The sequence below is a fragment of the Chiloscyllium plagiosum genome, unplaced genomic scaffold (genome assembly GCF_037043375.1).
Source record: "Chiloscyllium plagiosum isolate Xiang-an unplaced genomic scaffold, Cpla_swu_hap1 HiC_scaffold_4, whole genome shotgun sequence".
NCBI classification, from domain to species: domain Eukaryota; kingdom Metazoa; phylum Chordata; class Chondrichthyes; order Orectolobiformes; family Hemiscylliidae; genus Chiloscyllium; species Chiloscyllium plagiosum.
The window spans coordinates 10452078-10479298 of record NW_028270142.1 but is presented as its reverse complement, the minus strand read 5'-3'; the positions used below and the strand labels follow the sequence as shown (position 1 = coordinate 10479298).

The 27221-nt window shown below is 41.5% G+C and overlaps 1 protein-coding gene across 1 annotated transcript in view; it reads left to right on the top strand.

Moving 5' to 3' along the window:
- The window catches only part of prdm14 (PR domain containing 14), a 28460-nt gene extending 23199 nt beyond the window's left edge, over nucleotides 1–5261 (top strand). Inside the window, exon 8 of the mRNA XM_087985803.1 lies at nucleotides 5050–5261. Coding sequence (XP_087841929.1) covers nucleotides 5050–5261 — 212 coding nt within the window. The remainder of the gene's footprint in view (nucleotides 1–5049) is intronic.
- The last annotated feature ends 21960 nt before the right edge of the window (nucleotides 5262–27221 follow it).

The window sequence follows — 27221 nt, the reverse complement described above, 5'->3', positions numbered from 1 at the left end:
CCCGTCCAACAATGTGCAGATTAGGTGAATTGGCCAAGCTAAATTGCGCATAGTGTGCAGGGATATGTAGGTGAAGTGCATTAGTTAGGGGCAAATATCAAGAAATAGGGCAGGGGAATAGGTCTGGGTGGGTTACTCTTTGGAGGGTCAGTGTTGACCTGTCAGGCCTAATGGCCTGCTTCCACACTGTAGGGATTGTATGAGCAATGAATGTCAAAAGCATTAACAGTCTTATATTTTGCCCCAGTGATCATCTTTCCCCTATGAGCTTAGTTAGAGGTTTGACTGTCACTGTGTTACATTGCTGGCTGGTGCATCAAATTCAAATGGATATTTTTGAAGAAACCTTATAAAAATGGTAAATGTTCTTTGAAAGTTTTGCCAGTTAATGAGAATTTTGGATGCTTGAATACCAGATAATGGGAGTTGACTGTAATCAGATTGCTGACATTATTTTGTACATCCCCTATTGATAAATTTGAGGAGAAACTGGTTAGTTGATTTGGGCTGTTCCTGCTTTACCACTGACTGAAGCACTTATTGTTCTCTTTAGTATGGTGTGCAAGCAACATGCAATTGGCATTATGAATAAGATCCAAATTCCTCCTATATAAATGTGGCTCAAAGACTTTATCATATATTTTCTTTCTTCTTTCAACTATTTCTCTTCTGTTTCCTCAGTTACAAAATTAGCTTTTGTTTTTTCCAAGACAGTAGGATGTTAAATACTATGCATCTCCTCCAATTTTATACCAGGCATTTTGCTTAGTAGTTTAATAGTTCAGTTCTTAAATGCTTCAATAAACTTTTTTTATCCCTTGGTTTCCCATGCACACCGACAGCATCTATTACTGACCACTTGAGCACACTTCACAGACATTTGGATGATGGGGAAATTAACAAAATGACATATAGGATTTAGACTTTCGAGGATACATCCTTTCTTATTCATCGTGTAAAAATAACAGAATGGCGGCATGGTGGCTCAGTGGTTAGCACTGCTGCCTCACAGCACCAGGGACCTGGGTTCAATCCCAACCTCAGGTGACTGTCTGAGTGGATTTTGCACATTTTTGTCATGTCTGTGTGGATTTCCTCCCACAGTCCAAAGATGTGCAGGTTAGGTGAATAGATAAAAAGGTTAGGTGAATAGGCCATGCCAAATTGCTCATAGTGTTTAGGGATGTGTAGGTTAAGTGCATTAGTCTTGGGAAATATAGAGCAATAGAGTAGGGGAATAGGGCTGGGTGGGATATTCTTTGGAGAATCAGTGTGGACTTGTTGGGCCTAATGGCCTGTTCACACTGTAGGGATTCTAAGAATGGGGTTACATCTGGGTCTAGTAATAGAAAATCTACCAGAGTATGTAAATAACTGGAGGGGACCATCTAGGGCAACTTTGATAATGATGTTAGGTTTAAGACTGATATTGAGAAGGATATAAGTAAGGCTTAAGAAACATGTAGATAGGTACATGGATGGGATAGGTATGGAGGGATATGGACCAAACACAGGCAAATGGGATGAGTTTAAACTGAGCAGCATGGGCAGGATGGACCAAAGGGCCTGTTGTCATGCTGTAGACCTCTAGGACTCCATAAGATCAAAGTAATAACTTGGAAAAAATTAATTTTAGGGAAATGAGAATAAAATTAGGAAAGAAAAGTCTACTGGCAAGGAAAGAAATAGAACAAGAAACAATAAATAGTTGTTCGTAAAGTCTAAGGATAGAACAAACCAACCAGTAATGATACAGAATGGATTAAAAAAAAAGAAAAGACCAAATTGAAACCAAGAAAAAGTAGATACTAAATCAACATGCAGAAGGTGACAAAAGAAATATGAAGAGGTTAAGAGAGAAGCCATGAGCTCATTGACAAAGGCAAAGCAAAACCATGAAGGAATATAAAATGGAAAAACAAGTATTTTAAAGATAAATAATTAATTGAAAAAAAAGCCAATTTCGACGGTGATGACTAAGGGATATGTACAATAACCTCAAAGACGATGAGAATGAAATGTTAAAAAATTACTTTGCTTTGATATTTACCAGGGTGACCAACACAAGCATATAGCATCAAAAGAAGTTATTACAAAAAGATATAAAAGCATATAAATGGTTAAAGAATTGATAAATTAATCAGATTTTAAAAGGATAAAAACAAAGTCCCAAACATGATTCAATGTGCATTACGTTGGGGATAGTAGAGAATAATGTCTATTTTCCATGTGGAAAGGGACTAGTGTCAGAGGATTGGAAGCCAGCAAGTGTGACTTCTATATCTAAATAATAAAACTGAATAAGTCCAGGGAATCATAGATCAATCAGTTTATTATCAGTGGTCACAAAGATAATGGAATTTTTACACAAAATTGTAATAAAAACCATGGAGAAATGAATAATATAAGGAAGAATCATCAGCAAAGATTACAAAAAGTAGGATCATTTTTGGACAATCTTATTTAATTCTTTGAAGTAGTACAGTAAAGGAAAGGGTACATTACTAGGCACTGCGTGAGACTAAGTAAAAGGTTTCTATGATGCATTTAATAAAACACCACATATTAGGGTTATGATTAAGGACAGAACATGTACAGTTTGAGGATAAGTAGCACAATGGAGAGAAAGCTGGCTATAAAACAGAAGACAAAGTGAGGCTGAATACTAGCTACTCATTGGAAAATGCAGCATTCCTGCAAACCTCTGTGCTGGTACCACATTTATACAAACAGTTTAGATTCAGGAACTACAAATGCCATTTTAATCTTTGTGGATGAAATCAGATGGCAAATTTAGTTAAGACAGAAGGGAACTGTGCCAAAACATAGGGGAAAAAGGATACATGGAGGCATTAACAAATTTGCAGAATAACTATAATTCACAAATTAGTTTCAGTAGAAGTATCTGGTGTGCATTTGGGTAGGAGTTATAAAGAAGGCATTTACTCATGGGAAAATTGGTTTAACTAGGGTTTGGGAATACAAATGACTAAAACTTTTTAATCAGATGAAAAAGATCATGAAAAAACACAAGTACTGTAAGGATTCAAGGGATATTATTGAGAAAGTTGTGTTAAATATAAATATGACCTGGGTTTACCACACTAGGATCACTGTGAATAGTTTGGGCACTGCTGAAGATGTAGGATTTAATAGAATGAATCCAGAACGGAATGGTTATCTTTCAGGTAAGATTTAATGTAAGATTCAGGTAAGAAATGTCTGGGACATTTCTCTAGAATGGAGAACACTGTCAGGTCATAGAGTCATAGAGATGTACAGCATGGAAACAGACCCTTCGGTCCAACCTGTGTTTAATTTTAAGAGATGATTTCAGAGAATAATTTTTTGATCATGTTTACACTTATGGAAATGACTAAACGTATTTATCATAAACATAGGGTAGAGTAATACAGCATGGAAACAGCCCCTTCGGCAATCAAATAGGGAACATGGATATGCTTAGTTTGTGGAACTGGCTGTGACATGAAGTTGTTGATGCAAATAATATGGATATATTTGAGGGGGTGTTAGATAAGTAGATGATGGAGGAGGGAATAATGGGATACGTTGATTGGATTAAACGAGGAGGATGAGCAGAGCTAACTGGTGAAATTGGTCTGTTGACTGAATGCTCCATTTTGTTGCTGTAAATATGATACAACTCTTGCAATCTGGGCTAAGATCAGTTAATTTGTTTAATTCAGGAGTCAAATCGGAAATCTTTCAATATATGTGGTTTAATATTACATTGAGCTGTGCCTTTATCTGCATTATCATTATGGAGTCTAAATTCAAGGATAACATGCTGGCTGCGGCACTAGCTAACATTACAATGCAATACTGAACTGCAGATACAACAGGTTGGCAATTTTAACCCAATCTAAAGTAAGAACCTCAAAGAAAAGTTGGTTTTGCATCCACTTTCTGGCAAATCTAAACAGCAGGATGTACATTCATAGATATTAATTAAGCACAAGGTTAGAATAGCAATATCATTAAATGACTCCATTGAAATAAATGCAGCAAAATATTAGACATTTGCATTAATAGAAATTAAGGGCTGAATCTTAGCTTTTTTGGCTAAGTGTGAGTTATGTCAGGCCTGATGGAGGTTGCAAGGCTGAGCGGGTTATCTCTCCATATCTTACCAAACTTGCCACATTAATTGTTATTTCAGTCCTTATGGTGAGTAATCATGACCCATTTCCATCCCATCTTAACTCACGCCATTCCCAGGACAACCCATCCCTCAACGGAGATCCTGGAATCATTCAGCATCCGTGATGCTGGTGCCATCTTTAAAAGACCATTACTCAGCCAGACAAACACTGTCAGCCCCAGAGCTGCCCTGTACTGTTCCTGACATTTGCCTGGACATGGTAGAGAGGGACAATCCGGCACCCTACTTTGTGAGCAGGATACTGGAGCACCCTGCTGGATGAGGCATGGCACAGGCAGGATTCCCAAAATTTGGAGGGAAAAGAATACAATGAAACAATTTGTATCTCAAGTGCTAGAATTGAAGATGATTCACAATGTTTTCTGAATTAATATCTTGTATGGGAAGCTACTGGTTTCTTAGATTACCATGGAGTCATAGAGCAATAGAGATGTACAGCACGGAAACAGACTCTTCGGTCCAACTCATCCATGCTGACCAGATATCCTAAACTAATCTAGTCCCATTTGCCAGCATTTGACCCATATCCTTCTAAATCCTTCCTATTTATATACCTATCCAGATGCCTTTTAAATGTTGTAATTGTATCAGCCTCCACCACTTCCTCTGGTAGTTCATTCCATACACACACCATCCTTTGCATGAAAAAATTGCCCATAGGTCCCTTTTATAAATTTCCCCTCTCACCCTAAACCTATGCCCTCTAGTTCTGGACTCCCCTACCCCAGGGGTAAGACCTTGTCTATTTACTCTATCCATGCCCCGCATGATTTTATATGATTGCCTGAGATGAAATTGCAGGTTTACTTCCTCTAGAGAGTGTGTTTTATTTTTGTTTCTAACATCTACACTAATTTGTTAATCAGATGAGAGGCTCCAGGTAGATTCTGAAGTCACGCAGGAACTGCACCATTTGCCAATCAGTCAGAAAAGCAATGTGGATGGAGATTACGCTTACAATTCAAGCGAGGATTCACCGGCAGCCCCACGGAATCCATATAAAGGGGAATGCAGTCCCTACAGAGTCACCACAGGAGTCACCACTCTGCACAACGATGGCTACAGACCCTGGAATTAGCAAACTATCGACAACCTAACAGCAGACTGACAGAATTTTGCAGAATGTATTTGCTAAAGTACCACATAAGTGCAGGCAGTTCCTTTCTGCTCCCAGGGTTAAGCAAATTATTGAATTGATGCAATTTTAAAAAACTATGTACGATTATTAAGGATTTTGCACACTTGTTACAGTATAGATCCTTTAAATGTCTTTTGCAAAGATATTGATTCCCAAAATGCACATCATGGCTTGGATTTGCACTGATTGAATCTATATTGAGAATTGCACACCCAACAAAGAAATGCAGTTAGACTATTGAAGTGAGATTATTTGAAAACACATAGTAACATTTGAAACAATCTTTTAATTATGTGGAACAATCTCTTCTCAATCTATATTAATTAGTATAGTGTTAGATACAACATTGTAAAGAATCATTCTTGCTTGCGTCTTTTACTTAAATATTAAGCAAAACCTATAGATAAACTACAACTGGTTCAGTTCTTCTAATGATATAATAAATTTATCTGGCTGGACATGTGGGCCAGCGATATTCCTGATGTGTTCCCCAATTTGAATGAGTTGATCTGAAACTGAGCTCTAAGACAATGACAAATATCTTCAACAGCATGAGGGAAGGAATGCCAGTCAAAGTTACTAGTCCTGTTTTCTTTCCAGCAATCTGCACAGCTAGATTTGCAAATATTGGAATTGCAAATATGGATATTGAGTGAATAGAAGGAAAATTAGCTTGATACTTTCATGCTCCCGTAACCTTCAAAATTCACAAACAAAAATTCTCATTGGGACAATCAATAACCTCAGGAGAGACAGAATGAGGGGAGGGGAGAGAATGGTGAGAATAAAGCAAAAAAAAAATTAACCAGTGTATTGAGAAATGTAACTGGACCAGGATTTCTATACAATAGGACAGTGTTGAAATTTTGTGTTTTGATCAGCTGTGTATCGACTGTAGTTCAAGTGGCATGATGGCCAGCAAATATTTCTAACAACATGTTATAATAAATTCAGGGTGCTCTGACACTAACACTTTAGGCTATTTGCCAACCAACGGGTACAAAAATATTCCTTTAATTTAGCTAAGAGAATTACTTATAATCCATGTATAAATCTTTTTAGAAGAATATTTCTGGACTCTTATTCCAGTAGGCACAAATGATTGCCACTATTATCTGAAATACCATTCTCTGTTATTTTAATTTAGTGGAAAGAAGATTTTTTTCGATGAATTATTAACTGCAGAATTGTAGCACCTTACAGCACAGGGAAGACCATTCAGCTAATTATACCTAAGCCAGCTCTTTCAAGCCAATTAGTCCCACTTCTTCCTAATGGCCTTACAAAGGTTTCCTTTTTGAAAGTTAGTTATATTTTCAGGCACTGCATTCCAGATGAGAATTTATAGTGTAATGTGATCACAGCATCAAAGACAAAATCAGGTTTGACAATCTATGTTTTTTGTCCAGTGATCAGTTGCAAGACACATGTCTAAATAATGCTGCCAGAATAGATGAAGCAGTGAGGCATATATCACGCAGTGCTGTTCGAAACTATGGTTCAGAATGACACGAGTAGCTTGCTCAGACTATCATGAACATGAGATCCTCTCAGAAATCAGTCTGAAGTTCTTAAATTCAACTGGGAAACTGCAGATATTGTCTTGAGCCGCAGTGACTTCAGAATTCCCTCAGGTTTTGTTGCGATACCGTATGTTCAAATTACTAATATGCAAGTAAGCCAGAAAAAGTAACTCACTTCATACAAGAATTCAGTTAACATGATTTTAAAATGGTGGTTTTCCTCTGAAGTTGTTTTCAGTAACACCTTTCAATTTCCTAATGCAAGCAAAAGCATAATATTCTGGCACAGTTGCCACTCCCAGGATTTGTTTGAACTGCACTATTTCAAATGCAATAATAAGTAAATGAATTGTATCATATCTTACATCAAGGAAGAAAAACACCCTTCCATATTATCCATCAATTACTCAGTTTTATTTCACTGATTATTCTGACTCCTAAATTATATGTTTGGTTGAGCATTGAGGTGGTTAGTTACTGCTGAAGCCTTATTAGCATATAGTGTACGTATTTGGTTCAAACTGCCACAGTGGTAAATTTCTGTTTTTGTGACATTGATTTGGATTAGTGCTGAACTAAGGCTCAACATGAGGAAACCAAGAAGGTTATCATTAACCAAGGAACTGTTTTACACCTTGCAATTGAGTTGTTAATGTGTGAATGTATAGAGAACATTCATCCTTAAATAACAATTAAAACTTTCGCTGGTCCTAATTTGTGGTAACCACACAGAATTATGGGAAAACTCTCGAATTGATTTTTAATACGTTTATCTTAATTACAGATCTGTTTTAAGTAGATAAGGTTTAGTGTTGGGCTTTGGGCAAAATGCAACTGTAACACTACCTCAAGACATTATGTGGCTGTAGCAGTTCTGATAATTTAATTGTTTTACAATGTAATCATGTGGCTGTATGTAAATGGCTTGCGGTTGTGTTAAACATATAATTCCATAACACTGTGTGCTTTAATATTTATAGCATTTGGAGTTGTGTGGTTTGTTGTATTTTATGTGGATGTGCATATATTGTTACATTTATAAAGAATATTTTGTGGCAATCCAGAAAAAAGGTAAAATACTTAACATTTAGTGGTATAGAGAAAACAGAAATGAAAGTATCTCCATGTTTCGTACTAGATAATTATCTGTCTTGCAATGTATTTGGCAATATACTGTCCACTTGCAATTTCTTGCAATATATTAACGTTAACATTACTAATCATCAACAAAGTAATTTAAATTGAAGCTGCTCATTTAAAGTGCTGTTTGTTTTATTATATGCATTTTTCCCTCCTGTGTCCCAGTTCACAGGAGGGCACATTTGTTTAAGAATTGTTTTAAGGTATTGTTGTATGTGGTAGGGCTGAAAAGAATGGAATAAAATGCAACCCTGCTGTGAAGTCTTGATTTTTTTCCTCCATCCCCAAGTTTCTGGTATTGCCCCTCAAGGAGAATGGTTGTAAAAGTCAATTAGAATTAAAGCAGAACAAACCTATTTGCTAATTAAAGTATGAATATTCATGAAACATAAACAGTAAAGTAGGGACTCTTTCCACTAGGACGCCACAGCTGTTTGCTTCACGACATCCAAATCTCATGTATAACAAATATTTCTTCTGACACAGAAACAGTTTTCAAGCATGAATACCTTTCATATAAATTTGCCCAAATAGCCACGGCTTGTGCAGTTGATTATTTTCCTCTTATTGACTAATTGGAGATATTTGTAATGCTGACTGACTGTTCAATAATGAATGAACGAAGGAGGGAGATTGAAAATTAACTATTCAAGGCACAAACTTCATGACAATAGAATGGAACAGTGAGATGGTTTTGCTGGTGTTAGGACAAAGGACATTGGTATGGTGACATCTGCTGCCCTTTGAAAGCTCCAGTGTGTCATCAAATATCTTGAGTTTGTTTTGTCGACCCTTTTGAGCAATTCTTTATGCAAAGTCTGATGCTGAAATGGGAAAAAAAACAGTCCAACTAGCTCAGTAACATATAATGCTGCTAAAAGATATTGATTAGGGTTCTTCTGCTCAATAACCAAGTTAAAGCATTTTCGGCTGTGAGATCTGCACTGTGAGTGTTGTTTGCTAATGAAACCTGTAAAGCAAGATTAGTGCATTAAGCCTTCAAATTACAACCTCCCTACCCCCAATCCCAAATAGTCAGCCAAATTACTAGTCTCTTCTTTCCTTTTCTCATGCGTGTTATTTATCATTACTTTAAGATACACTCATCTTGCATTTCTCACTTCACGATGCATGGCAAAATGAACTGAAACAGAAAATGTAGAAAAAGCAGCCTACATCTTCACAGCTACTCAGAAAATGAACCATGGCGTAGTGTTACATTCACTAAAGGAACATTTAGGGTTGGTTACATTCTATTTTATGACTGTCCAGGTCACTGGTTTTTGTGTAAAGTAAAGAGAACATTTATCTGTTTTCCCTTTTCATTTCTTTTGGATGACAACATCAGTGATACTCCCTTGAGGAGCACATTTTTTCCCAATGTGTTTGACCCACAGACTTTGTCTGAATGACTACCTGTCAGTTTCCATTTCAATGCTATGCTATTTTATAGGATGCTGAGTAGAAACTGATATATTACCAGTATTGATTCTCTAATAGCTGTCAGGGTGCAGAGGAACCATTCAGGGCTTCCAGGGCTCAGACTCTTAGCCATGTGGGGTCATAAACTCCCCATTAACCATCTCGCATTCAATAACTTCCTTATAAGGAATGTTACATTAATTTTCGCAACATTGAAAAGGGTGTACAGCACAAAAGCAGAACAATATACCCAACATTGCCAATGTTTGTGCTGTACCTGAATGTCCCTCTATTTCTCATCAAGCTTAGCGCAATCGTTTATGCCCTAGATGCTTGGCTAACCTCCTGTTAAATATATCCATGCTCTGTTAAATATACCCATTGTGGGTGGCATGGTGGCACAGTGGTTAGTACTGCTGCCTCACAGCGCCAGAGACCCTGGTTCATTTCCCGCCTCAGGCGACTGACTGTGTGGAGTTTGCACATTCTCCCTGTGTCTGCGTGGGTTTCCTCCCACAGTCCAAAAATGTGTAGGTTAGGTGAATTGACCACGATAAATTGCCTGTAGTGTTAGGGGAATGGGTCTGGGTGGGTTACTCTTTGGAGGGTCGATGTGGACTTGTTGGACTGAAGAGCCTGTTTCCACACTGTAAACAGTCTAATCTAATCTTCACCTCCACATGGTAAGGAGTTTGCATTCTCATTACTCTCTGGGTAGTGCAGGTTTGTCCTGAATTCCATGTCTTTTTGTTTTGGTGAACTATCTTATATTGATGGCATTGCATTTTGCTTCCCCAGAAATGAGTGAGCAATAGCCTAGTGGTATTCTCTCTGCGCTATTAATCCAGAGACCCTCGGGTTATGTTCTGGGGATCTGACTTTGAATCCCACTGTAGCAGATGGTGGAATTCGAATTAATAATCTGAAAGTAAGGGTCCAATGATGACCACGAAATGATTGCTGATGGTTGGAGGAAAACTCATCTGGTTCACTAATTCCCTTTAAGGAAGGAAATCTGCCATCCTTACCTAGTCTGGCCTACATGTAGACCCACAGTTGACTCTTAATTACCCTCCAGGCAATAAATGCTGATGCAGCCAGCGATAGTCACATTCATGAATGAATGAGAAATAAATTATCTTTCCATCTATTCTTCCAAAACCTTCATCATGTTTGCATTTAGATTACCCTTTAATGTTCTCTTTTAAAGAGGCCCAGTCTATCCTTGCTTTCCAGATGGTTATAACTTTGCAAATCTGGTTTCAGAAAGTTGTACGGCTTTCTTCCTTCATCTCCAATTGTTTTTGAATAACATGATGAACAGAACAACTCTTGAAGTATGGTCTAAGGTTCAGTAAAAGCCTGGTATAAATTTTCTACTCTTCAATTCCATTTTTCTACAAATAAAAGCTTGTTTTGATTTTTTTTTGCCGTGGCCTCATTAACCATTATTACTGCTTTTATTGACTTTTACATTTGTACTCTGGGGCTATGTACAATTTTCAAAATGGAGTAGGAGTTGGGTGTGGAATGAGGAACCCTTTCACATCCAGTTTTTTAAAATTCCCTCGTGTGGAGTGGGCATCACTGGCTGGGCTGGCGTTTACAGCTCGTCCCTAATTGCCCTCGAGAAGGTGGTGCTGAGCTGCCTTTCTGAACTGCTGCAGTCCACTTGCTGTAGATTGTCCCTGGTGCCTAGGTCGATGCCAGTTGGTCCATCCAGCTTCACTTCTTGCTTGAGACTGCGTAGCGATTAATGAAAACAAGTGGCTTGCTTGGCCATTTCAGAGGGCAGTTGGGAGTCAACCACATTCCTGTGGGTCTGGAGTCACATGTAGGCCAGAGCAGGTGAGTATCACAGATTTCCTTCCCTGAAGGACATTAGTGAACCAGATGGGCTTTTCCTACAATTGGCAGTTAATCTTTAGGTATTTGTCAATAGGAATGGTGGGGGTGGGGATGTTTGCATTGGATTTTCATGAGGCATATTGGCAAACTGAAACAGTTTGCATCTGGGGACAGTTGAATGTTTCTTTTTATTTGTTGAGAACAGTTGTTTTGTGGGCTAATTTGAACCAGAGTTGAGCACTGTATCTTTATTTGGGCTCAAGACGACTTCCCTTTGCATTAATACTTCTTCTCTCAGGAAGGTGTCTGCTCTTTTTCTTTGCAAGGTAGTGACAGGATCCAACATGGCTGCTGTCTGCCTTTGTCACTGGTGTCAGGTAGACAGCTCCTGCCTCCTGGAGAGGCTCATGCCATCACTAATGGAACGTCAAGCTCACCTCCTGCCCAAAGAAGGCATTTATATTGAAATCTAGCGTCACATGAGTGATGCAGTTGAGGTGCAGGGTCAGGACCCAAAATCCATCCAGATGTGATACTTTGAAAGCCCAACTCCATCATTCTGAATCCAAAGTCTAAATCATCAGTATCAACTTGAATAAAGTGTTTTCCTCATTGATTCTGTGGGATCACCTCATGCCACTTACCGTCCTTACCGTCTACTTCCTGTAGTTAACCAGATATGCATTCTGTTGCTTGTCACCTGACTCTGCATTCTATTATCGTAATCATTTGTATCTTATTGAAGATTGCAATGTTTAGTTGCTTTGTGCTTGCTTATGTCAACCTGATAACTGCGTTATGATTGACCAAGCCTGGATTTGAACTCAGAGTAAACAAACTGTAGAAAGAGCTGGAAGCCAGGGCTGAGCAGACATTATATGGAACCATAAATAAAGCCCTGTTACATACTTAGAAACTAGTGTTATCTCTTGAGTAGTCACAAGATACAAAATTTACAACAAAGGTGGCTCTGAGAATGATGGAAAAATGTTTAAATTTATTGGCTCAGGCCACTTTTCCTTCCTCTGCTGGGATATTGGCCCACGCCATGAGACTTTGGGGATCCAGGCTTACTTCCTTGCTCAGGGGATGGACAATCTGGATGCAGCAGCAAATCACATGAAGGCAATACTCATGCATTCGCTCAGAGTATTTGAGAAGTTTGGAGAAGATGCTTCTATAATTGATATGGTGGTAAATTCTCTCCAAAAAAAGTGTGATGATTGCATGATATGTATTCCATCAGAGGAGGCAGAGAAATGGTTAACCCATCAAACAACGCAGAGCAGCACTGTGACAGTTTTATATATACATTTGGCAACCTAATCCCTAATTAATTTGTGATCAATTAATTGAAAGTACTTCCATTCCACGAGTTAGGTAGAGTCTCCTCCTAGAGAATAATGATTTAACTTCAGAAAAGACTTCAATATTGGTCTTGCAATCCAAACCTGCTGTGTTGGTAACACAGATATAACACACTCAGGGTCACAGGTACAGCAAACCCAACCGTTTAAAGGCAGGGATTACAGGCAAAGAAAGCTCAGCTTTTATATCAACATGTACCCAATCAGTGGCGGATACCTTCAGAACTATGTCCAAATTGTGACAGTGCTCATTGAATCACAACACCATGTCTAGCTTGAGGGTAACTCCTTCTTAGAATGGAATCATTTTGCAAAGGTGTATACGTTAAATGAACTCCATCAGTTAGACATATGGAGAAGTGTCTTTATGAACATGGGTAGATGATTATCAAATCTGCCATGATCTAATTGAATGGTGGAATTCAGTGGGCTGAATGGTCCACATCTGGTTTTAAGAGGTTGTGGGAAGGGGGAGAACTGGAATGCTGTGAGGGGAATTTGTTCTGAGTATACTGTCAACTTCAATGCTCTCACTTCTACTACTGTTTTCAGCTTTGGTCACGGCTGTTCAAGTGATAGCTAGTCCATGAATATAAAACGTACCTATCCTCCACCCAACTGGAGATGTTGCTTCCTCTAGTTATGCATCACATTGTCCTAAAAAGATAGAAAGGTGTGCATCAGTGATTGTGATGCATCATTTGGAGTTGTGCCTGTCAGATGCTACCTACTCCGTCACCGCCATATTGTACTTCCTGTGACACTGCATCCATGTGCTGGAGGTATGGGTGGTTCCTAATTTACAATCATCTAACTTACAAACAGTCACACTTCTGAATGAGATCCCATATTAATATTAATTTTAAGGATCCAAAATGTGAGCATTCACTTGGGCTTACAAACAGCCAGTTTATATTCTGCTGTATTGAGTTCTGACTGGTGTACAAATGGATTTGTAATTGTATTCAGGAATGGAACCCATTCATAACCTGGGAACTGCCTGTACATGCAAACTCTGGGATGTGAGTGAGAGACTTAAACAGTGCTGTGCACGTGAGATTGAGATAAATAATGAATGTTAATGTACATCAGGTTGATGGAGATCATGGGTAGGTGTGTGATGAGAACAATGAGTGAAGCTTGTGGTAGAGTTGATGGGATATGGCTTCTGTAGGTAGATCACCTGATGACTCATGACATTATTGTACTTCATGTGATCCTGCATCCATGTCAATATGTTTGTGATCCACAAACTGAATGCCGCAACTATGTGATCCCACTATCTTTGTACAGAGTGTTGAGGTTTCTGGCAGAATGACAAATACTGATTGGTGAATATTGAAGAGTACATAACATTTAGGAAGGACAGAAAGTGAGGAAAACATGGAGGGATGGCTCTGTTAATGGTCTTAACCTAAGAGTGAAGGACGACTCAAGATCATGAAATCAGGATGTGGAAATAGTTTGGACAGAGGTAAGAAACCCGAAAGGTAAGGCATCACTTGTAGGCATGAAGTACAAGCCTCCCTAACTGTAGCAAGGATAGAGTATAAAGAAAGAAATTTTGAGAGCTTGTTAGAAAGATAAGGCATTAATTGTGGACAATTTCGGTCTACACATACCCTGGAAAAATGAGATGGGCAAAGTAACCTAGATAAGGACTTTGTGGAATGTTCTTGAGTAGTTTCTTAGAACAGGAGAAAGTGAGGTCTGCAGATGCTGGAGATCAGAGATGGAAATGTGTTGCTGGAAAAGCGCAGCAGGTCAGGCAGCATCTAGGGAACAGGAGAATCGACGTTTCGGGCATTAGCCCTTCTTCAGGAATGAGGGAAGTTGGTCCAGCAGGCTAAGATAAAAGATAGGGAGGAGGGACTTGGGGGAGGGGCGTCGGAAATGTGATAGGTGGAAAGAGGTCAAGGTGAGGGTGATAGGTCAGACTGGGGTGGGGGCGGAGAGGTCGGGAAGAAGATTGCAGGTTAGGAAGGCGGTGCTGAATTTGATGGATTTGACTGAGACAGGCTGGGGGGAGGGGAAATGAGGAAACTGGTGAAATCCGAGTTCATCCCTTGTGGTTGGAGGGTTCCTAGCCGGAAGATGAGGCGTTCTTCCTCCAACCGTCGTTTCGCTGTGGTCTGACGATGGAGGAGTCCAAAGACCTGCATATCCTTGGTGGAGTGGGAGGGGGAATTGAAATGTTGAGCTACAGGGTGGTTGGGTTGGTTGGTTGGTTGGTGGACCTCTTTCCACCTATCACATTTCCGACTCCCCTCCCCCAAGTCCCTCCTCCCTATCTTTTATCTTAGCCTGCTGGACCAACTTCCCTCATTCCTGAAGAAGGGCTAATGCCCGAAACGTCGATTCTCCTGTTCCCTAGATGCTGCCTGACCTGCTGCGCTTTTCCAGCAACACATTTCCATCTAGTTTCTTAGAACAGCATGTTTAGAGCCAATTAGAGAGCAAGCAGTACTGGACCTGGTATTGTGCAAAAAGATAGGTTGAACTAAAACCACATAATGAAGGCACTCCATGGTAATCAATCAGGGGGAGGGATTTAGTGATTATAACTAGGTCAGTCAGCTGGACCTCATAGAATATGAGTTCCCTTATTGGGGCTGTTAATCTGGTCCAATCAGGTACACCTGACTGACAAATAACAAGAGGAGTGCTTACGTTAGGGACCGGGTGTCCTTGGAGAAGGAGCACGCGGTGTCGACCAACACCTTGGAGTTGTTCAGGGAGAGGTGGGCGCCGCAGGGAGTGGAGTGCATTATTTCTCCCTCCAACTCTATTTTGATTTAGTCCCTACCCTCCCCTTCACTATTTTGATCACACAGCACTGCCCTTTGATGTGAAGGGCAGTGTTTGTCACTGGCCACCCGGATGTTTTCCTATCTTCCTGGTGGTGGAATTTGAATAAAGATTTGTGGACTTTGTGTCTCTCACTGTGTCTCACACCTGCACACACACACCATGGGTGCTGGGGCAAAAAATAAGAACAAGAGGAGTGCTCACCTGCACACTCACACCATGGGTGCTGGGGAAAGATAAGCACTACCGCAGTTAGGCGGTAGTGTGGGGGTTAATATAAAAGGAAAAACAAAACAAGAGGAGTGCCAGCCAGAAGGTGGGTAGAGGCGGGCTGCCTTAGAGTGGTCGGAAGGTGGGAGGGACAGGGGCTTGCTGGGTCTGTATTGTCTGCACTTTTTTATGTAATAGGATTGTTTTATGTATAAATGTCATTGTTGCTGCCTTTTCATATTTGAAACTGGGATTTGTGGTTTGTCCTCAATTCCCTGTAAACAGGTTGAACGGTAGGGTTTGGGGTCCGGCTTTGCTGCTCCTCTCCCTTGTAAAATTGCTGTTGTATACAGCTGTAAATGTTAATTGTTTTTTGTAAACTGTATTTTGTAATTGCTAAATGAAATAAAAAAAAAACAAGGGGAGTGCCAGAGATTCTGGCGTTCTGAGAGGCAATACTAAAGGCAACGACAGTTCATGTGTTAAACAAAGGGTGACTCGGTGATGGGATGCTGGCCTCTGTGGAGACATTTTAGTCATGACGGCCATTCACATTTTCATTATCCAAATGTCTTTGTGTGTGTTCTATGCATAGTTGGAGTACTGTACAAGTCTGAGTTGGCTGCTGTTTCTCCACAATATTGCTCCATTAGCTGTTGTGACTTAGTAGGATTTCAGCTCACTGCACACTTTGGAAATCTTTGCGCATAATCAAGTTCTTTGTGTAGGATGCATTACTTTGACTGTCTGATGTATGAATAGATTAGACAGTTCCACTGGTACATGTTGGTCATGTATTATCTTCATTCTCCTTTGATTTTTGAAAAACTTGTCTTCATGTCTTCACACATGACCCCAACTTAACAGTAATCCCATGTCCCAAAGTGTAGATGTAACATTGCACTAGGAAGATCCTGTTCCATTGCCCTGAATTTCATGATAAGTGTTTTAATCATGCAAATAATTCACTCAGCAGGATTATTAGATCGGGAATAATGTGGTTAGTATATCAGATGGTTCATACTCCCACTTGGTACATGACTAAAAGATTTGACTGCATGTTGTGGCCCATTGTCAAATATGATCTCTTTCATTGTACTTGAGTACATGTGACCATCAAAGCTAATTCTTAAAAATTCTAAAGATGTGCTAAATGGACTGAATATTGTGTCTGTCACACTTCCTTCATGGATTCCTGCAGTGAAGCTATTCAGGAGAATTGGGAAGAATATAAATAGGTCATTGTTTGTCTGGTCAGATTCAGAAAAGGTGGATCAGTGCTGACTGAAAGAATAGGGCCATTATCATGGTTTCTCTCATCATTGTGCACAGAAGTTCCATCTTATCCACACCCAGACCAAACTCAGTCACCTCCATTATAATTAAATCCTCCGTATAATTGTGCATTGACCAATCACGTATCATTTTCAAACATGTCTTCCAATGGCTGATTGAGTTTATCCAATAAGTAACTCAGTCTTCAACAATAGAAAAGCCACAGATTCAGCCAACAGAATGTAGGAACGTTCTCATTGACCTAACCCTACTGTCAGGAGAAAGCGAGGACTGCAGTTCAGAGCTGAAAAATGTGTTGCTGGAAAAGCGCAGCAGGTCAGGCAGCATCTAAGGAGCAGGGAAATCGATGTTTCAGGCATAAGCCCTTCCTGAAGAAAGTTTTATGCCTGAAACGTCGATTCTCCTGCTCCTTGGATGCTGCCTGACCTGCTCCGCTTTTCCAGCAACACATTTTTCAGCTCTAACCCTACTGTCAGTCAACGTTTCCATTTAGGATACTTTTCTAATGACAGTCTGGTGAAGTCATTGTGCACCCATTAAGCTACATGCTTAATTTTCAGACAGGCCCTTAAATGGATACCTGCAGACAAAAGGGTGTTCAATTTAACAAACTGGGATAAAATGCCTCTTTCAGAAGCACAATCACAATTTCATTTTACAAGTAAATGGAACACGCATTCAATCTCAGTTTCTTCAGGTGTTGAGAGGATAAAAATTTGTCCATGAAAGTGGTCTTTCTAAAAAAACTCGATATTTACTTATATTGAAAATTCTTGTGCGATCAGCAAATCTTGCAGCAAACTGCCTGCCCAATCTCATCCCCTCTAGCTTTACTATCCATGTACACAACAGAAGTTCTCATGGGTGGCATGGTGGCTCAGTGGTTAGCACTGCAGCTTCACAGCATCAGGGTCCTGGGTTCACTTCCAGCCTTGGGCCACTGTTGGAGTTTGCAGATTCTCCCCATGTCTGTGTGGGTTTCCTCCCACAGTCCAAAAATGTGCAGGTCAGGTGAATTGGCCATGCTAAATTGCCCCTAGTGTTAGGTGTATTAGTCAGGGGTAAATATAGGGTAGGTTACTCTTCGGAGGGTCGGTGTGGACTTGTTGGGCCGAAGGGCCTGTTTCCACACTGTAGGGAATTTAATCATCTACTAAATGCTACATCTGGTCTAAGGTGTGTGTTGTAGTGGACTGTTAGAGCATTAATGAGAACCAAACCTCTCAACTTTGTTGGGCAGGGGATTCTCATATTGTACCTGATTGGCACCTAATTAGAACATCTCCAGCTTTACGACAGGCTTTGATTCGATTAGAGTGAACTAAGGATGTTAGACTGGACGTCACTATGAAAGGTGACAAATTTGGAAAATGTTGTAAACCCTCCTCATATGTATTTTTCTCCCTGTGAAGTAATCCCCTTGACTTTGGAAGGCTACATTGAGTACAGTATATCAGGATTCAAGTGGGCTAACAGAGACATCAGCTGCTGGAAGCAACAATGGAAAAATATGTGGGATATAGCTAAAAGAAAGAGTTTGTTCTTAAAATATAAATCTATTGGGAAATATAGTGTACTTAGATCACTATAAAATCAAAGTGACAGAGATTAGAAAGCCAGTCAAAAAAGCTGGAAAAACATCAGGATCTGGAATTTTAATTTGTAATGCATTTGAAAAAAATTGGTTCTAAAATTCTAAACTCTAAATGCATTTTAAAAATGTATTTGCAGCAATCCAGTGAAAACAAAGGCTGTGCTGATTGAAAGTTTGAAAAAGGTGATACTGATATCATGAGATTAAAAGATAGAAAATAAAGCAACCAAATTATTCTTTCCCTTATAGCAGGGGAAACTGCAAGCATTTGCTTTCATGGAAATTAAATTTCTAGGAGGAACAGTGGAAATGCTATGGGCTCTAAAATAAGTTAACAGAAGTCAAGGCACCAGGCCCCTATAGGGGTGAGTAAAACAGCAGCAAGCAAAATCAATCAGTCACATCCTCACCACTGTCTTCCGGGAATCATTAGAAATGGGAGTAATGTCCAAGGATTGTAAAATAGATAACACAGCACCTGTGACCCTAAAGTCTGTTGGAAGTTGAACATCAGGAGAAAGGCTTATTTTGTTGATTCTTGTGATGTCAGCATTGTGAATAAGACCAGCATTTATTGCCAATCCCTGGTGCCCATTGAGAAGAACAGAATTTGCTGGAAAAACTCAGCAAATCTGGCAGCATCTGTGGGGAGAAAGCAGGGTTAACGTTGTGAGTGCGGTGACTCGCACCAGTTCCTCCAGCAGTTTTAGGTTTTGTTTCCAATCTTGGTTTTATACGATTCCCATGAGAAGATAGTGGTACTGAGCCATCGTCTTGAACCATTGCAATCTGTGTCATGCTGGTGCCAAGGGAATTCCAGGATTTTGACATAGAGATTATGAAGTCACGGCAATATGTTTCCATATCAGGATCAAGTATGAGGAAATATAGCAGGTGGTGATGGTCTCATTTATCTGTTGGCTCGCCTTCCCAATGGTAGGTGTCATGGACATATCTGTTGAAGAAACTTTGATGACTTGTTGCAATGTATCGTGCAACCAAAGTGTACCCAGGGTGCAGGGTTCAAGGTGCAAAGAGCAGACATTAATAAGTAATGCTAAGAAGGTTTTATGGGATGTATGCAAACTGAAATAATTTACTGGAATTCTTTGAGGAATTACATACCTTGTTGACAATAGGAATTATGTGGATGTCTTACTTTTAGATTTCAACTGGAATTTTAATTCTGAGCCATGCAATGTGGAGGACATGCTGGAGAAGACATAGATTTGAGGTTCAGGGCGAACTGAAAACCGGTGACATTAAAACGAGTTGTGAATGGAGCTTCCTTGACATTGCTAAAGAATCACCTCGTTATAGTGTAAGCTAATGAGAGAAAATGATTCAACAACTGCAACATAGCTTTCTGGATTTACACTCACAATGCACCAGTTAGAATGAGAAACATTAAACTTTGCTGTTACTAATGTTCTGAGCCTTGGAATTGCTGCAAATCTGAAGATTCTAGCTGGGGACACACTCTTGGCAGTCAGCTTTTTGGTGTTCTGCTGACTTGAATTTGCCAATGGGAGCGTGACTTTGATAGTATTTATTGATTTCTTCCACACCTGTCCACAATGTGGGATGTTCATGAACAGTGCATTGTCTTTGGGCACACAGATTTGGGAATTCCTGTGAAGACACTTGGCAGTTTTGTTGCAATGTGTCCTGCACATGCACTGCAGCCAAATGGCACTCATGGTAAAGGGAGAAAATTCAGAGATAATGGGTGAGTGAGGGACTGACTGCAGAGTTGGATGTATAAGAGACTGGAGTGATTCAGTATGTGAATTGGGTGAGTTACTGAGGGACATTTCAATGATTGAACGACTGGGAGAGGGCTTGTGTGATTGAGGGATGACAGAGTTGGGTGACATTGTGAATGGAGTGAGTTTTGGGTGTATGAGGTTTGAAAGAATGACTGACTGGGAGGCTGAGGTTGAGTGAGTGAGGGACAGCGTGAGGGGGTGGATGAGTGAGTGAGTGAGTGACTAACTGGGGGAGGGTTGGGTGAGTGAGTGGAATGGAACCATACCCACACTCCCAGTTCCCAGTCAACTAGACAGTCACTGAGTCAGCTGTGCATCCTGTTACACACCCTCCCAACCCTAGCCTCCAAAGGAGGTTTACAAGAATGAGCCTGGGGAAAAAGGGCTTGTCATTTGAAGAGTGGTTGAGGATTAGTTGGAACTTAGAAGAATGAGGGGCACCTGATTAAAACTTATTGAATACTGAGTGGCCTGGATGGAGTGGATGTGAATGTTTCCACTAATCGGATAGACTAGGACCCGAGGGCACAGCCTCAGTGTGAAGGGACAGCTGTCTGAGTTATAAGGAGAGGCTGAGACATTTTATCCCTGGAGTATAGAAGGTTGTGGGTGGCCTTATAGAGATTTCTAAAATCATGACGGGCATAGATAAGATGAATAACAAAGGTCTTTTCCCCAGTTGGCAGAGTTCAAAGCTAGAGGACATATCTTCAAGGTAAGAGGAGAAAGATTTAAAAGGGACGTGAGGGGTAACAGAGGTTAGTTCATATATGGAATGAACTGCCAGAGGAAGTTAAGGGAAGGTGATGGCCTAGTGATATTATTGCTAGACTATTAATCCAGAAACAAAGCCAATATTGAGGGGACATGGGTATGAATTCCATTGCTGCAGATGATGAAATTTGAATTCAATAAAAATCTTGAAATAAGAATCTACTGATGATCGTGAAACCATTGTCAGAAAAACCTATCCAGTTCACTAATGTCCTTCAGGGAAGGAAATTTGCAATACTCACCTGGTCTGGCAAACAAGTAACTCCAGACCCCCAGCAATATGGTTGACTCTTTGTTGCCCTCTGAAATGGCTAGGAAGTCTTTCAGTTGTACCAATCATTACAAAGTCTCACAGTAATAAAACTGGATGGATCATCTGGCATTAACCTAGACACCAGAAAAGACACCTACAGAAAAAGCCCTGTCAACCCTTTAAACTCTTACTTGCTAACATCTGGTTATAATCCAACAGGTTTAATTGGAAGCACGAGCTTTCGGAGCGCTGCTCCTTCATCAAGTGGGTGTCAACCACCTGATGAAGGAGCAGCGCTCCGAAAGCTAGTGCTTCTGATTAAACCTGTTGGACTATAATCTGGTGTTGAGTGATTTTTAACTTTGTATACCCCAGTCCAACACCGGCACCTCCAAATCATTGCTAACACCTGGGGGCCTTATGCCAAAGTTGGGAGAGCTGTCTCACAGACTGGTCAAGAGACAGTCACAGTCATAAGCACAGAATCAAACCTTACAGACAATGTCCCAGACACGACTATCACCATCCCTGGAAATGCCCTGTCCCCCACAGCAGGACAGACCCAGCAAAGATGCTGACACAATGGTATACAGTCGTAGAGTCATGGAGTCAGAGAGATGTACAGCACGGAAACAGACCCTTCGGTCCAAATCATCCATGCCGGCCAGATATTCTAACCTAATCTAACCTAATCTAGCACTTGATCCATATCCCTCCCTTCCTATAAACCTTTCCTATTCATATACCCACCCAAATGTCTTTTAAATGTTGTAATTGTACCAGCCTCCACCACTTCCTCTGGCAGCTCATTCCATACACGCACCACTCTGCATGAAAATGTTGCCCCTTACATCCCTTTTACATTTTTCTTTTCTCACTCAGAACCTATGCCCTCTATTTTGGACTCCCCCACTCAGGGAAAATACCTTGTCTATTTACCCTATCCAAGCCCTCATGATTTTATAAACCTCTATGAGGTCACCCCTAAGCCTTCGATGCTCCAGCCTATTCAGCCTCTTCCTATAACTCAAATCCTCCAACCCTGGCAACATTCATGTAGATTTTTTCTGAACCCTTTCAAGTTTCACAACATCCTTCTGATTGGTGGGAGACCAGAATCGCACGCAATATTCCAACAGTGGCCTAACCAATGTTCTGTACAGCTGCAACATGACCTGCCAACTCCTGTATGCAATGCTCTGTCTAATTAAGGAAAGGATACCACCTCTTCACTATCCTGTCTACCCACAACTACACTTTCAAGGAGCTATGAACCTGCACTCCAGGGTATTTTCCTTCAGCAACACTCTCTAGGACCTTACCATTAACTGTGGCCCAACATTTCAACTCCCCCTCCCACTTTGCCGAGGACATGCAGGTCCTGCGCTTCCTCCACTGCTGCTCCCTCACCACCCAACGCCTGGAGGAAGAACGCTTCATCTTCCGCCTCGGAACACTTCAACCCCATGGCATCAATGTGGATTTCACCAGTTTCCTCATTTCCCCTTCCCCCACCTCACCCCAGCTTCAGCCTTCCAGCTCAGCACCACCCTCATGACCTGTCCTACCTGCCTATCTTCCTTTCCACCTATCCACTCCACCCTCCCCTCTGACCTATCACCTCCATCCCCACCCCCACTTACCTACTGTACTCTATGCTATTTTCTCCCCACCCCCACCCCCACCCCCAACCCCCTCTCATTTATCTCTCCACTGCAGGCACCCTGCCTCTATTCCTGATGAAAGGCTTTTGCCCGAAATGTCAATTTTCCTGCTCCTCGGATGCTGCCTGACCTGCCTCATCTTGACTCTGGTTTCCAGTATCTGTAGTCCTTGTTTTTCCCTTACCATTAAGTGTATATGTCCTGCTCTGATTTGCCGTTCCATAGTGCAACACCTCACATTTATCTAAATTATACCCCATCTGTCACTCCTCATCCCATTGGCCCATCTGATCAAGATCCTGTGTACAGTTGGGAGGGAGTTGCCAGGGAGTCTTCAACATTGACTCTGAAACCCCATGAAGTCACATGGCTTTATGCTAAACATGGGTAAGGAAACCTCCTGTTGATTGTCATGTACCATCCTCCCTCAGCTGATGAATCAGTAATCCTCCATGTTGAACAACACTGGAGGAAGCAGTGAGGGTGGCAAGGGTGAAAAATGTCCCCTGGGTGTGGGATTTCAATGTCCACCACCAAGTGTGGCTTGACAGCAGTACTCCTGATTGAGCTGGTCGCATCCTAAAGCACATAACTGCTAGACTGGGTCTGCAACAGCTGGTGGGGGAGCCAACAAGAGGGAAAAACATACAAACCCCATCCTCACCAATCTGCCGGCTGCAGATATATCTGTCCATGGCAGTATCGGTAAGAGTGACCATTGCACAGTCCTTGTGGAGACATAGTCCCACTTTCACATTGAGAATACTCTCCATCGTGTTGTGTGGCACTATCACTGGGCTAAATGGACAGATTTGAACAGACTCAAGGCTGGACGTCCATGAGGGGCTATGGACCCTTAACAGCAGCAGAATTGTACTCCAGCACAATCTATAACCTCGTGGCCAGACATATTCCCCACTCAACCATTGCTATCAAGCTAGTGGATCAACGCTGGTTCAATGGAGAGTGCAGGAGGGCATCCTGGGAGCAGCACCAGGCAGACCTGAAGATGAGATGTCAATCTGGTGAAGCTACCAATCAGGGCTACTTGCATGCCAAACAACATAAGCAGCAAGTGATAGACAGAACTAAGTGATCCCACAGCCAGCAGATCAGATCTAAGCTCTGCAATCCTCCAACATCCAGTCATGAATGGTGGTGGGCAATTAAACAACTCACAGGAGGAGGATGCTCCAGAAATATCCCCAATCTCAATGATGGAAGAGCCCAGCAGTGCAAAAGATAAGGCTGAAGCTTTCACAGCAATCTTCAGTCAGAAGTGCCAAGTGGATGATCCACCTTGGTCTTCTCCATTAGTCACCAAGATCACAGATACCAGTCTTCAGCCAATTTGATTCACTCCAAGTGATATCAAGCAACAGTTGGAGACATTGGATACTGCAAAACCCAATCGACCTGACAACATTCCGGAGATAGTACAGAAGGATTGTGCTCAGGAACTTGCTGCTCCCCTAGCCAAGCTGTTTCAGCACAGTTACAACATTGACATCTACCCGGCAATGTGGAAAACTATCCACTAAAAATGATAATCCACCCTGGCCAATTAACGTCCTTTCAATCTACTGTTGGTCATCAGTAACGTGATGGAATGTGTCATCAACAGAACTATCAAGCAGCACCTGCTCAGCAATAACCTGCTCAGTGACGTCCAGCTGGGGTTCCACCAGGGCCATTCAGCTCCTGACCTCATTACAACCTTGGCTCCAACATGGCCAAAAGAGCTGAATTTCAGAGGTGAGGTGAGAGTGACAGCTCTTGACATCAAGGCTGCATTCAACTGAGTGTGGCATCAAGGAGCCTGGCAAAACTGGAATCAATGGGAATCGGGGAAAACTCTCCAGTGCTTGGAGCAATATCTAGTACAAAGGAAGATGTAAGTGTTGTTAGAGATCAGTTATCTCAACTCCAGGACATCTCTGCAGGAGTTCCTCAGGATAGTGTCCTCAGCACAAGCATCTTCAGCTCCTTCATCAATGATCTTCCCTCCATCGTACAGTCAGAAGTGAGGATGTTTGCTAATGGTTGCTCTGGAATTGAGATAACAGACCTCCACTATTGGATAGGAAAACACTAGTGCATTAAGTCTTCTGTGTTATTGCAGGAATGTTGTCAGAACCAATAAGGTTTTGTTGTATCCAGTGCCTACAATTGTCTCTTAAAATAACACCATAGGAGCCCAAGAAGTGGGAACAGGAGTAGGCCATTCAGCCCCTTGAGTCTGTTCCGCCATTAAATGGGATCATGCCTGATCTGACAATAATGCCCTTTCCCTGCAACTCTTGATTTTCCAACTGATCAAGAATCTGTATCTCTTAAATATACGCAAGGACTCTGCCTCCATAGCTTTCTGTGGCAAGTAGTTCCAAATACTTAGAATCCTCTGAGAGAAGAAATTCCTCTCATTTCAGAGTAAAAATGGGCATGTCTTTATTCTGAGACTATGTCCTCTCATTCCAGACTCTTCAATATGGTGAAACATCCTCTCAGCATTTACCCTGTCAAGCCTCTATGTTTCAATGAGATCATGTAGAGTAAATTGAATTGGCTGAAGATTGTGATACTGCTGACTCTAGGCTCTGCATTGGCTGGCAGGCAACAGCAAGGGACTGGCAGTCAAAGGAGTATGAATACTGTTGATCTGACATGTTTGTCCTCCATATGGTACCAGGGTGTATTGGGTGACAGGTTGCTGGATTGTGGATAGACTCTGTGTACTCCATTGAAGATTGAGCCTGACACCCAGTATGGGAGCACTTTGAGCTTGGATGTCAGCAACACTGATCACGTGACCTCCATCTCAGCTTACACTGCAGCTCGGAACGCCACCTGTACTGCAGTTGAGGCTGAGACTGGGATCTCCTCATGGCCCAATCCATCACTGCTGACACAGTGGAGAACGTGGGCTGCAAGCTATATGCAAAGCACCCAGCTGTAAGAAAACAAAACTATTTCATACTCTCAGATCATAGAATGATCCAATCGCTTGTGGAAGCAGGTCATTTGGCCCATCGAGTCCACACTGGCACACTGAAGAGCATTGCACTCAGACCCAAACTCTACACCATCCCTGTATCCCTACATTTCCCATGTCTAACACTCCCTAACCTGCACATCCTTGGACACTATGGGTCTTTAGCATGGCCAATCCCCCTAACCTGTGGAAGGAAACCAGAGTACCCAGAGGAAAACCACGCAGACACGGGGAGATGGTGATGGGTCTGATAATGCAACATGCATCTTGATTTATATTGTCATCAGTATTCACCTGTACACTGCAGCACAATCTGACAGCAATGTCATCCTCTAGGATCGGTTTGGGAGGTGTATTCAGCTGAGATATACGCTAGGGTATCCTCACTAACTCATTAAGGTTGAGTGATGGTGGGTGAGGTGCATTGAGCATTGATGGTTGGGTGATATGGTGGATAGGAGGTGGGATTTGCAGTCACTTGCCTTGCCTTCAAGCATGAAGTCACTAATTATCTTTCGGCACTGCTGCCATGCCCTGTGTTGGGTAACCCGGCTATTAATCAACCATGGCTTCTGCTCCCTATCTCCCTCTGAGGCTCTCTCGCTCAGTCTCTCTCTCTCTCTCTCTCTGTGGAGGTCTCCCTGGTCCCTGGCAGTGACATAGACACCCTCCATTGCTCTGACAAGTGGGTCTGAGGGGGAAGAGCTGCTCTTTCCTTCATGTTGTATGATACCAGCTTTAGTGCCACTGTGTGATTATTCAGCAGCTCACAATGCAATAATGCCACTCCATTTGTATAGGGACAATGCCTTTAAAAAAGGAAGGTTGTCTGAAGTGTGTGGTTCCATCACAATGCAACGCAGAACCCTGTGGTGCAAAGAGGCCTCTGGCAGTGTTACAGAGAGTACATTATTTGCTTTTGTTTGGAACTGGCAAACTGGGCTATCTAATCCTTTGTCTGTCCAACTGTTCTTCTATCTCCCTTTGGCCTCTATCCCCACCTGTCGTTTATCTCCTCCCCCCACCCTAACTTCTGCATATAAACCGACATTTTCCTAACTATCATCAGTTCTGAGGAAGGGTCATTGGACCAGAGATGTTAACTCTGATTTCTCTCCACAGATGTGCCAGACCTGCTGGGTTTTTCCAGGAACTTCTGTTTTTGTGCCTATCTAACATCAAGTCCACCACTGTCACTCAAGAAAAAGTGAGGACTGCAGATGCCGGAGAGTCAGAGTCG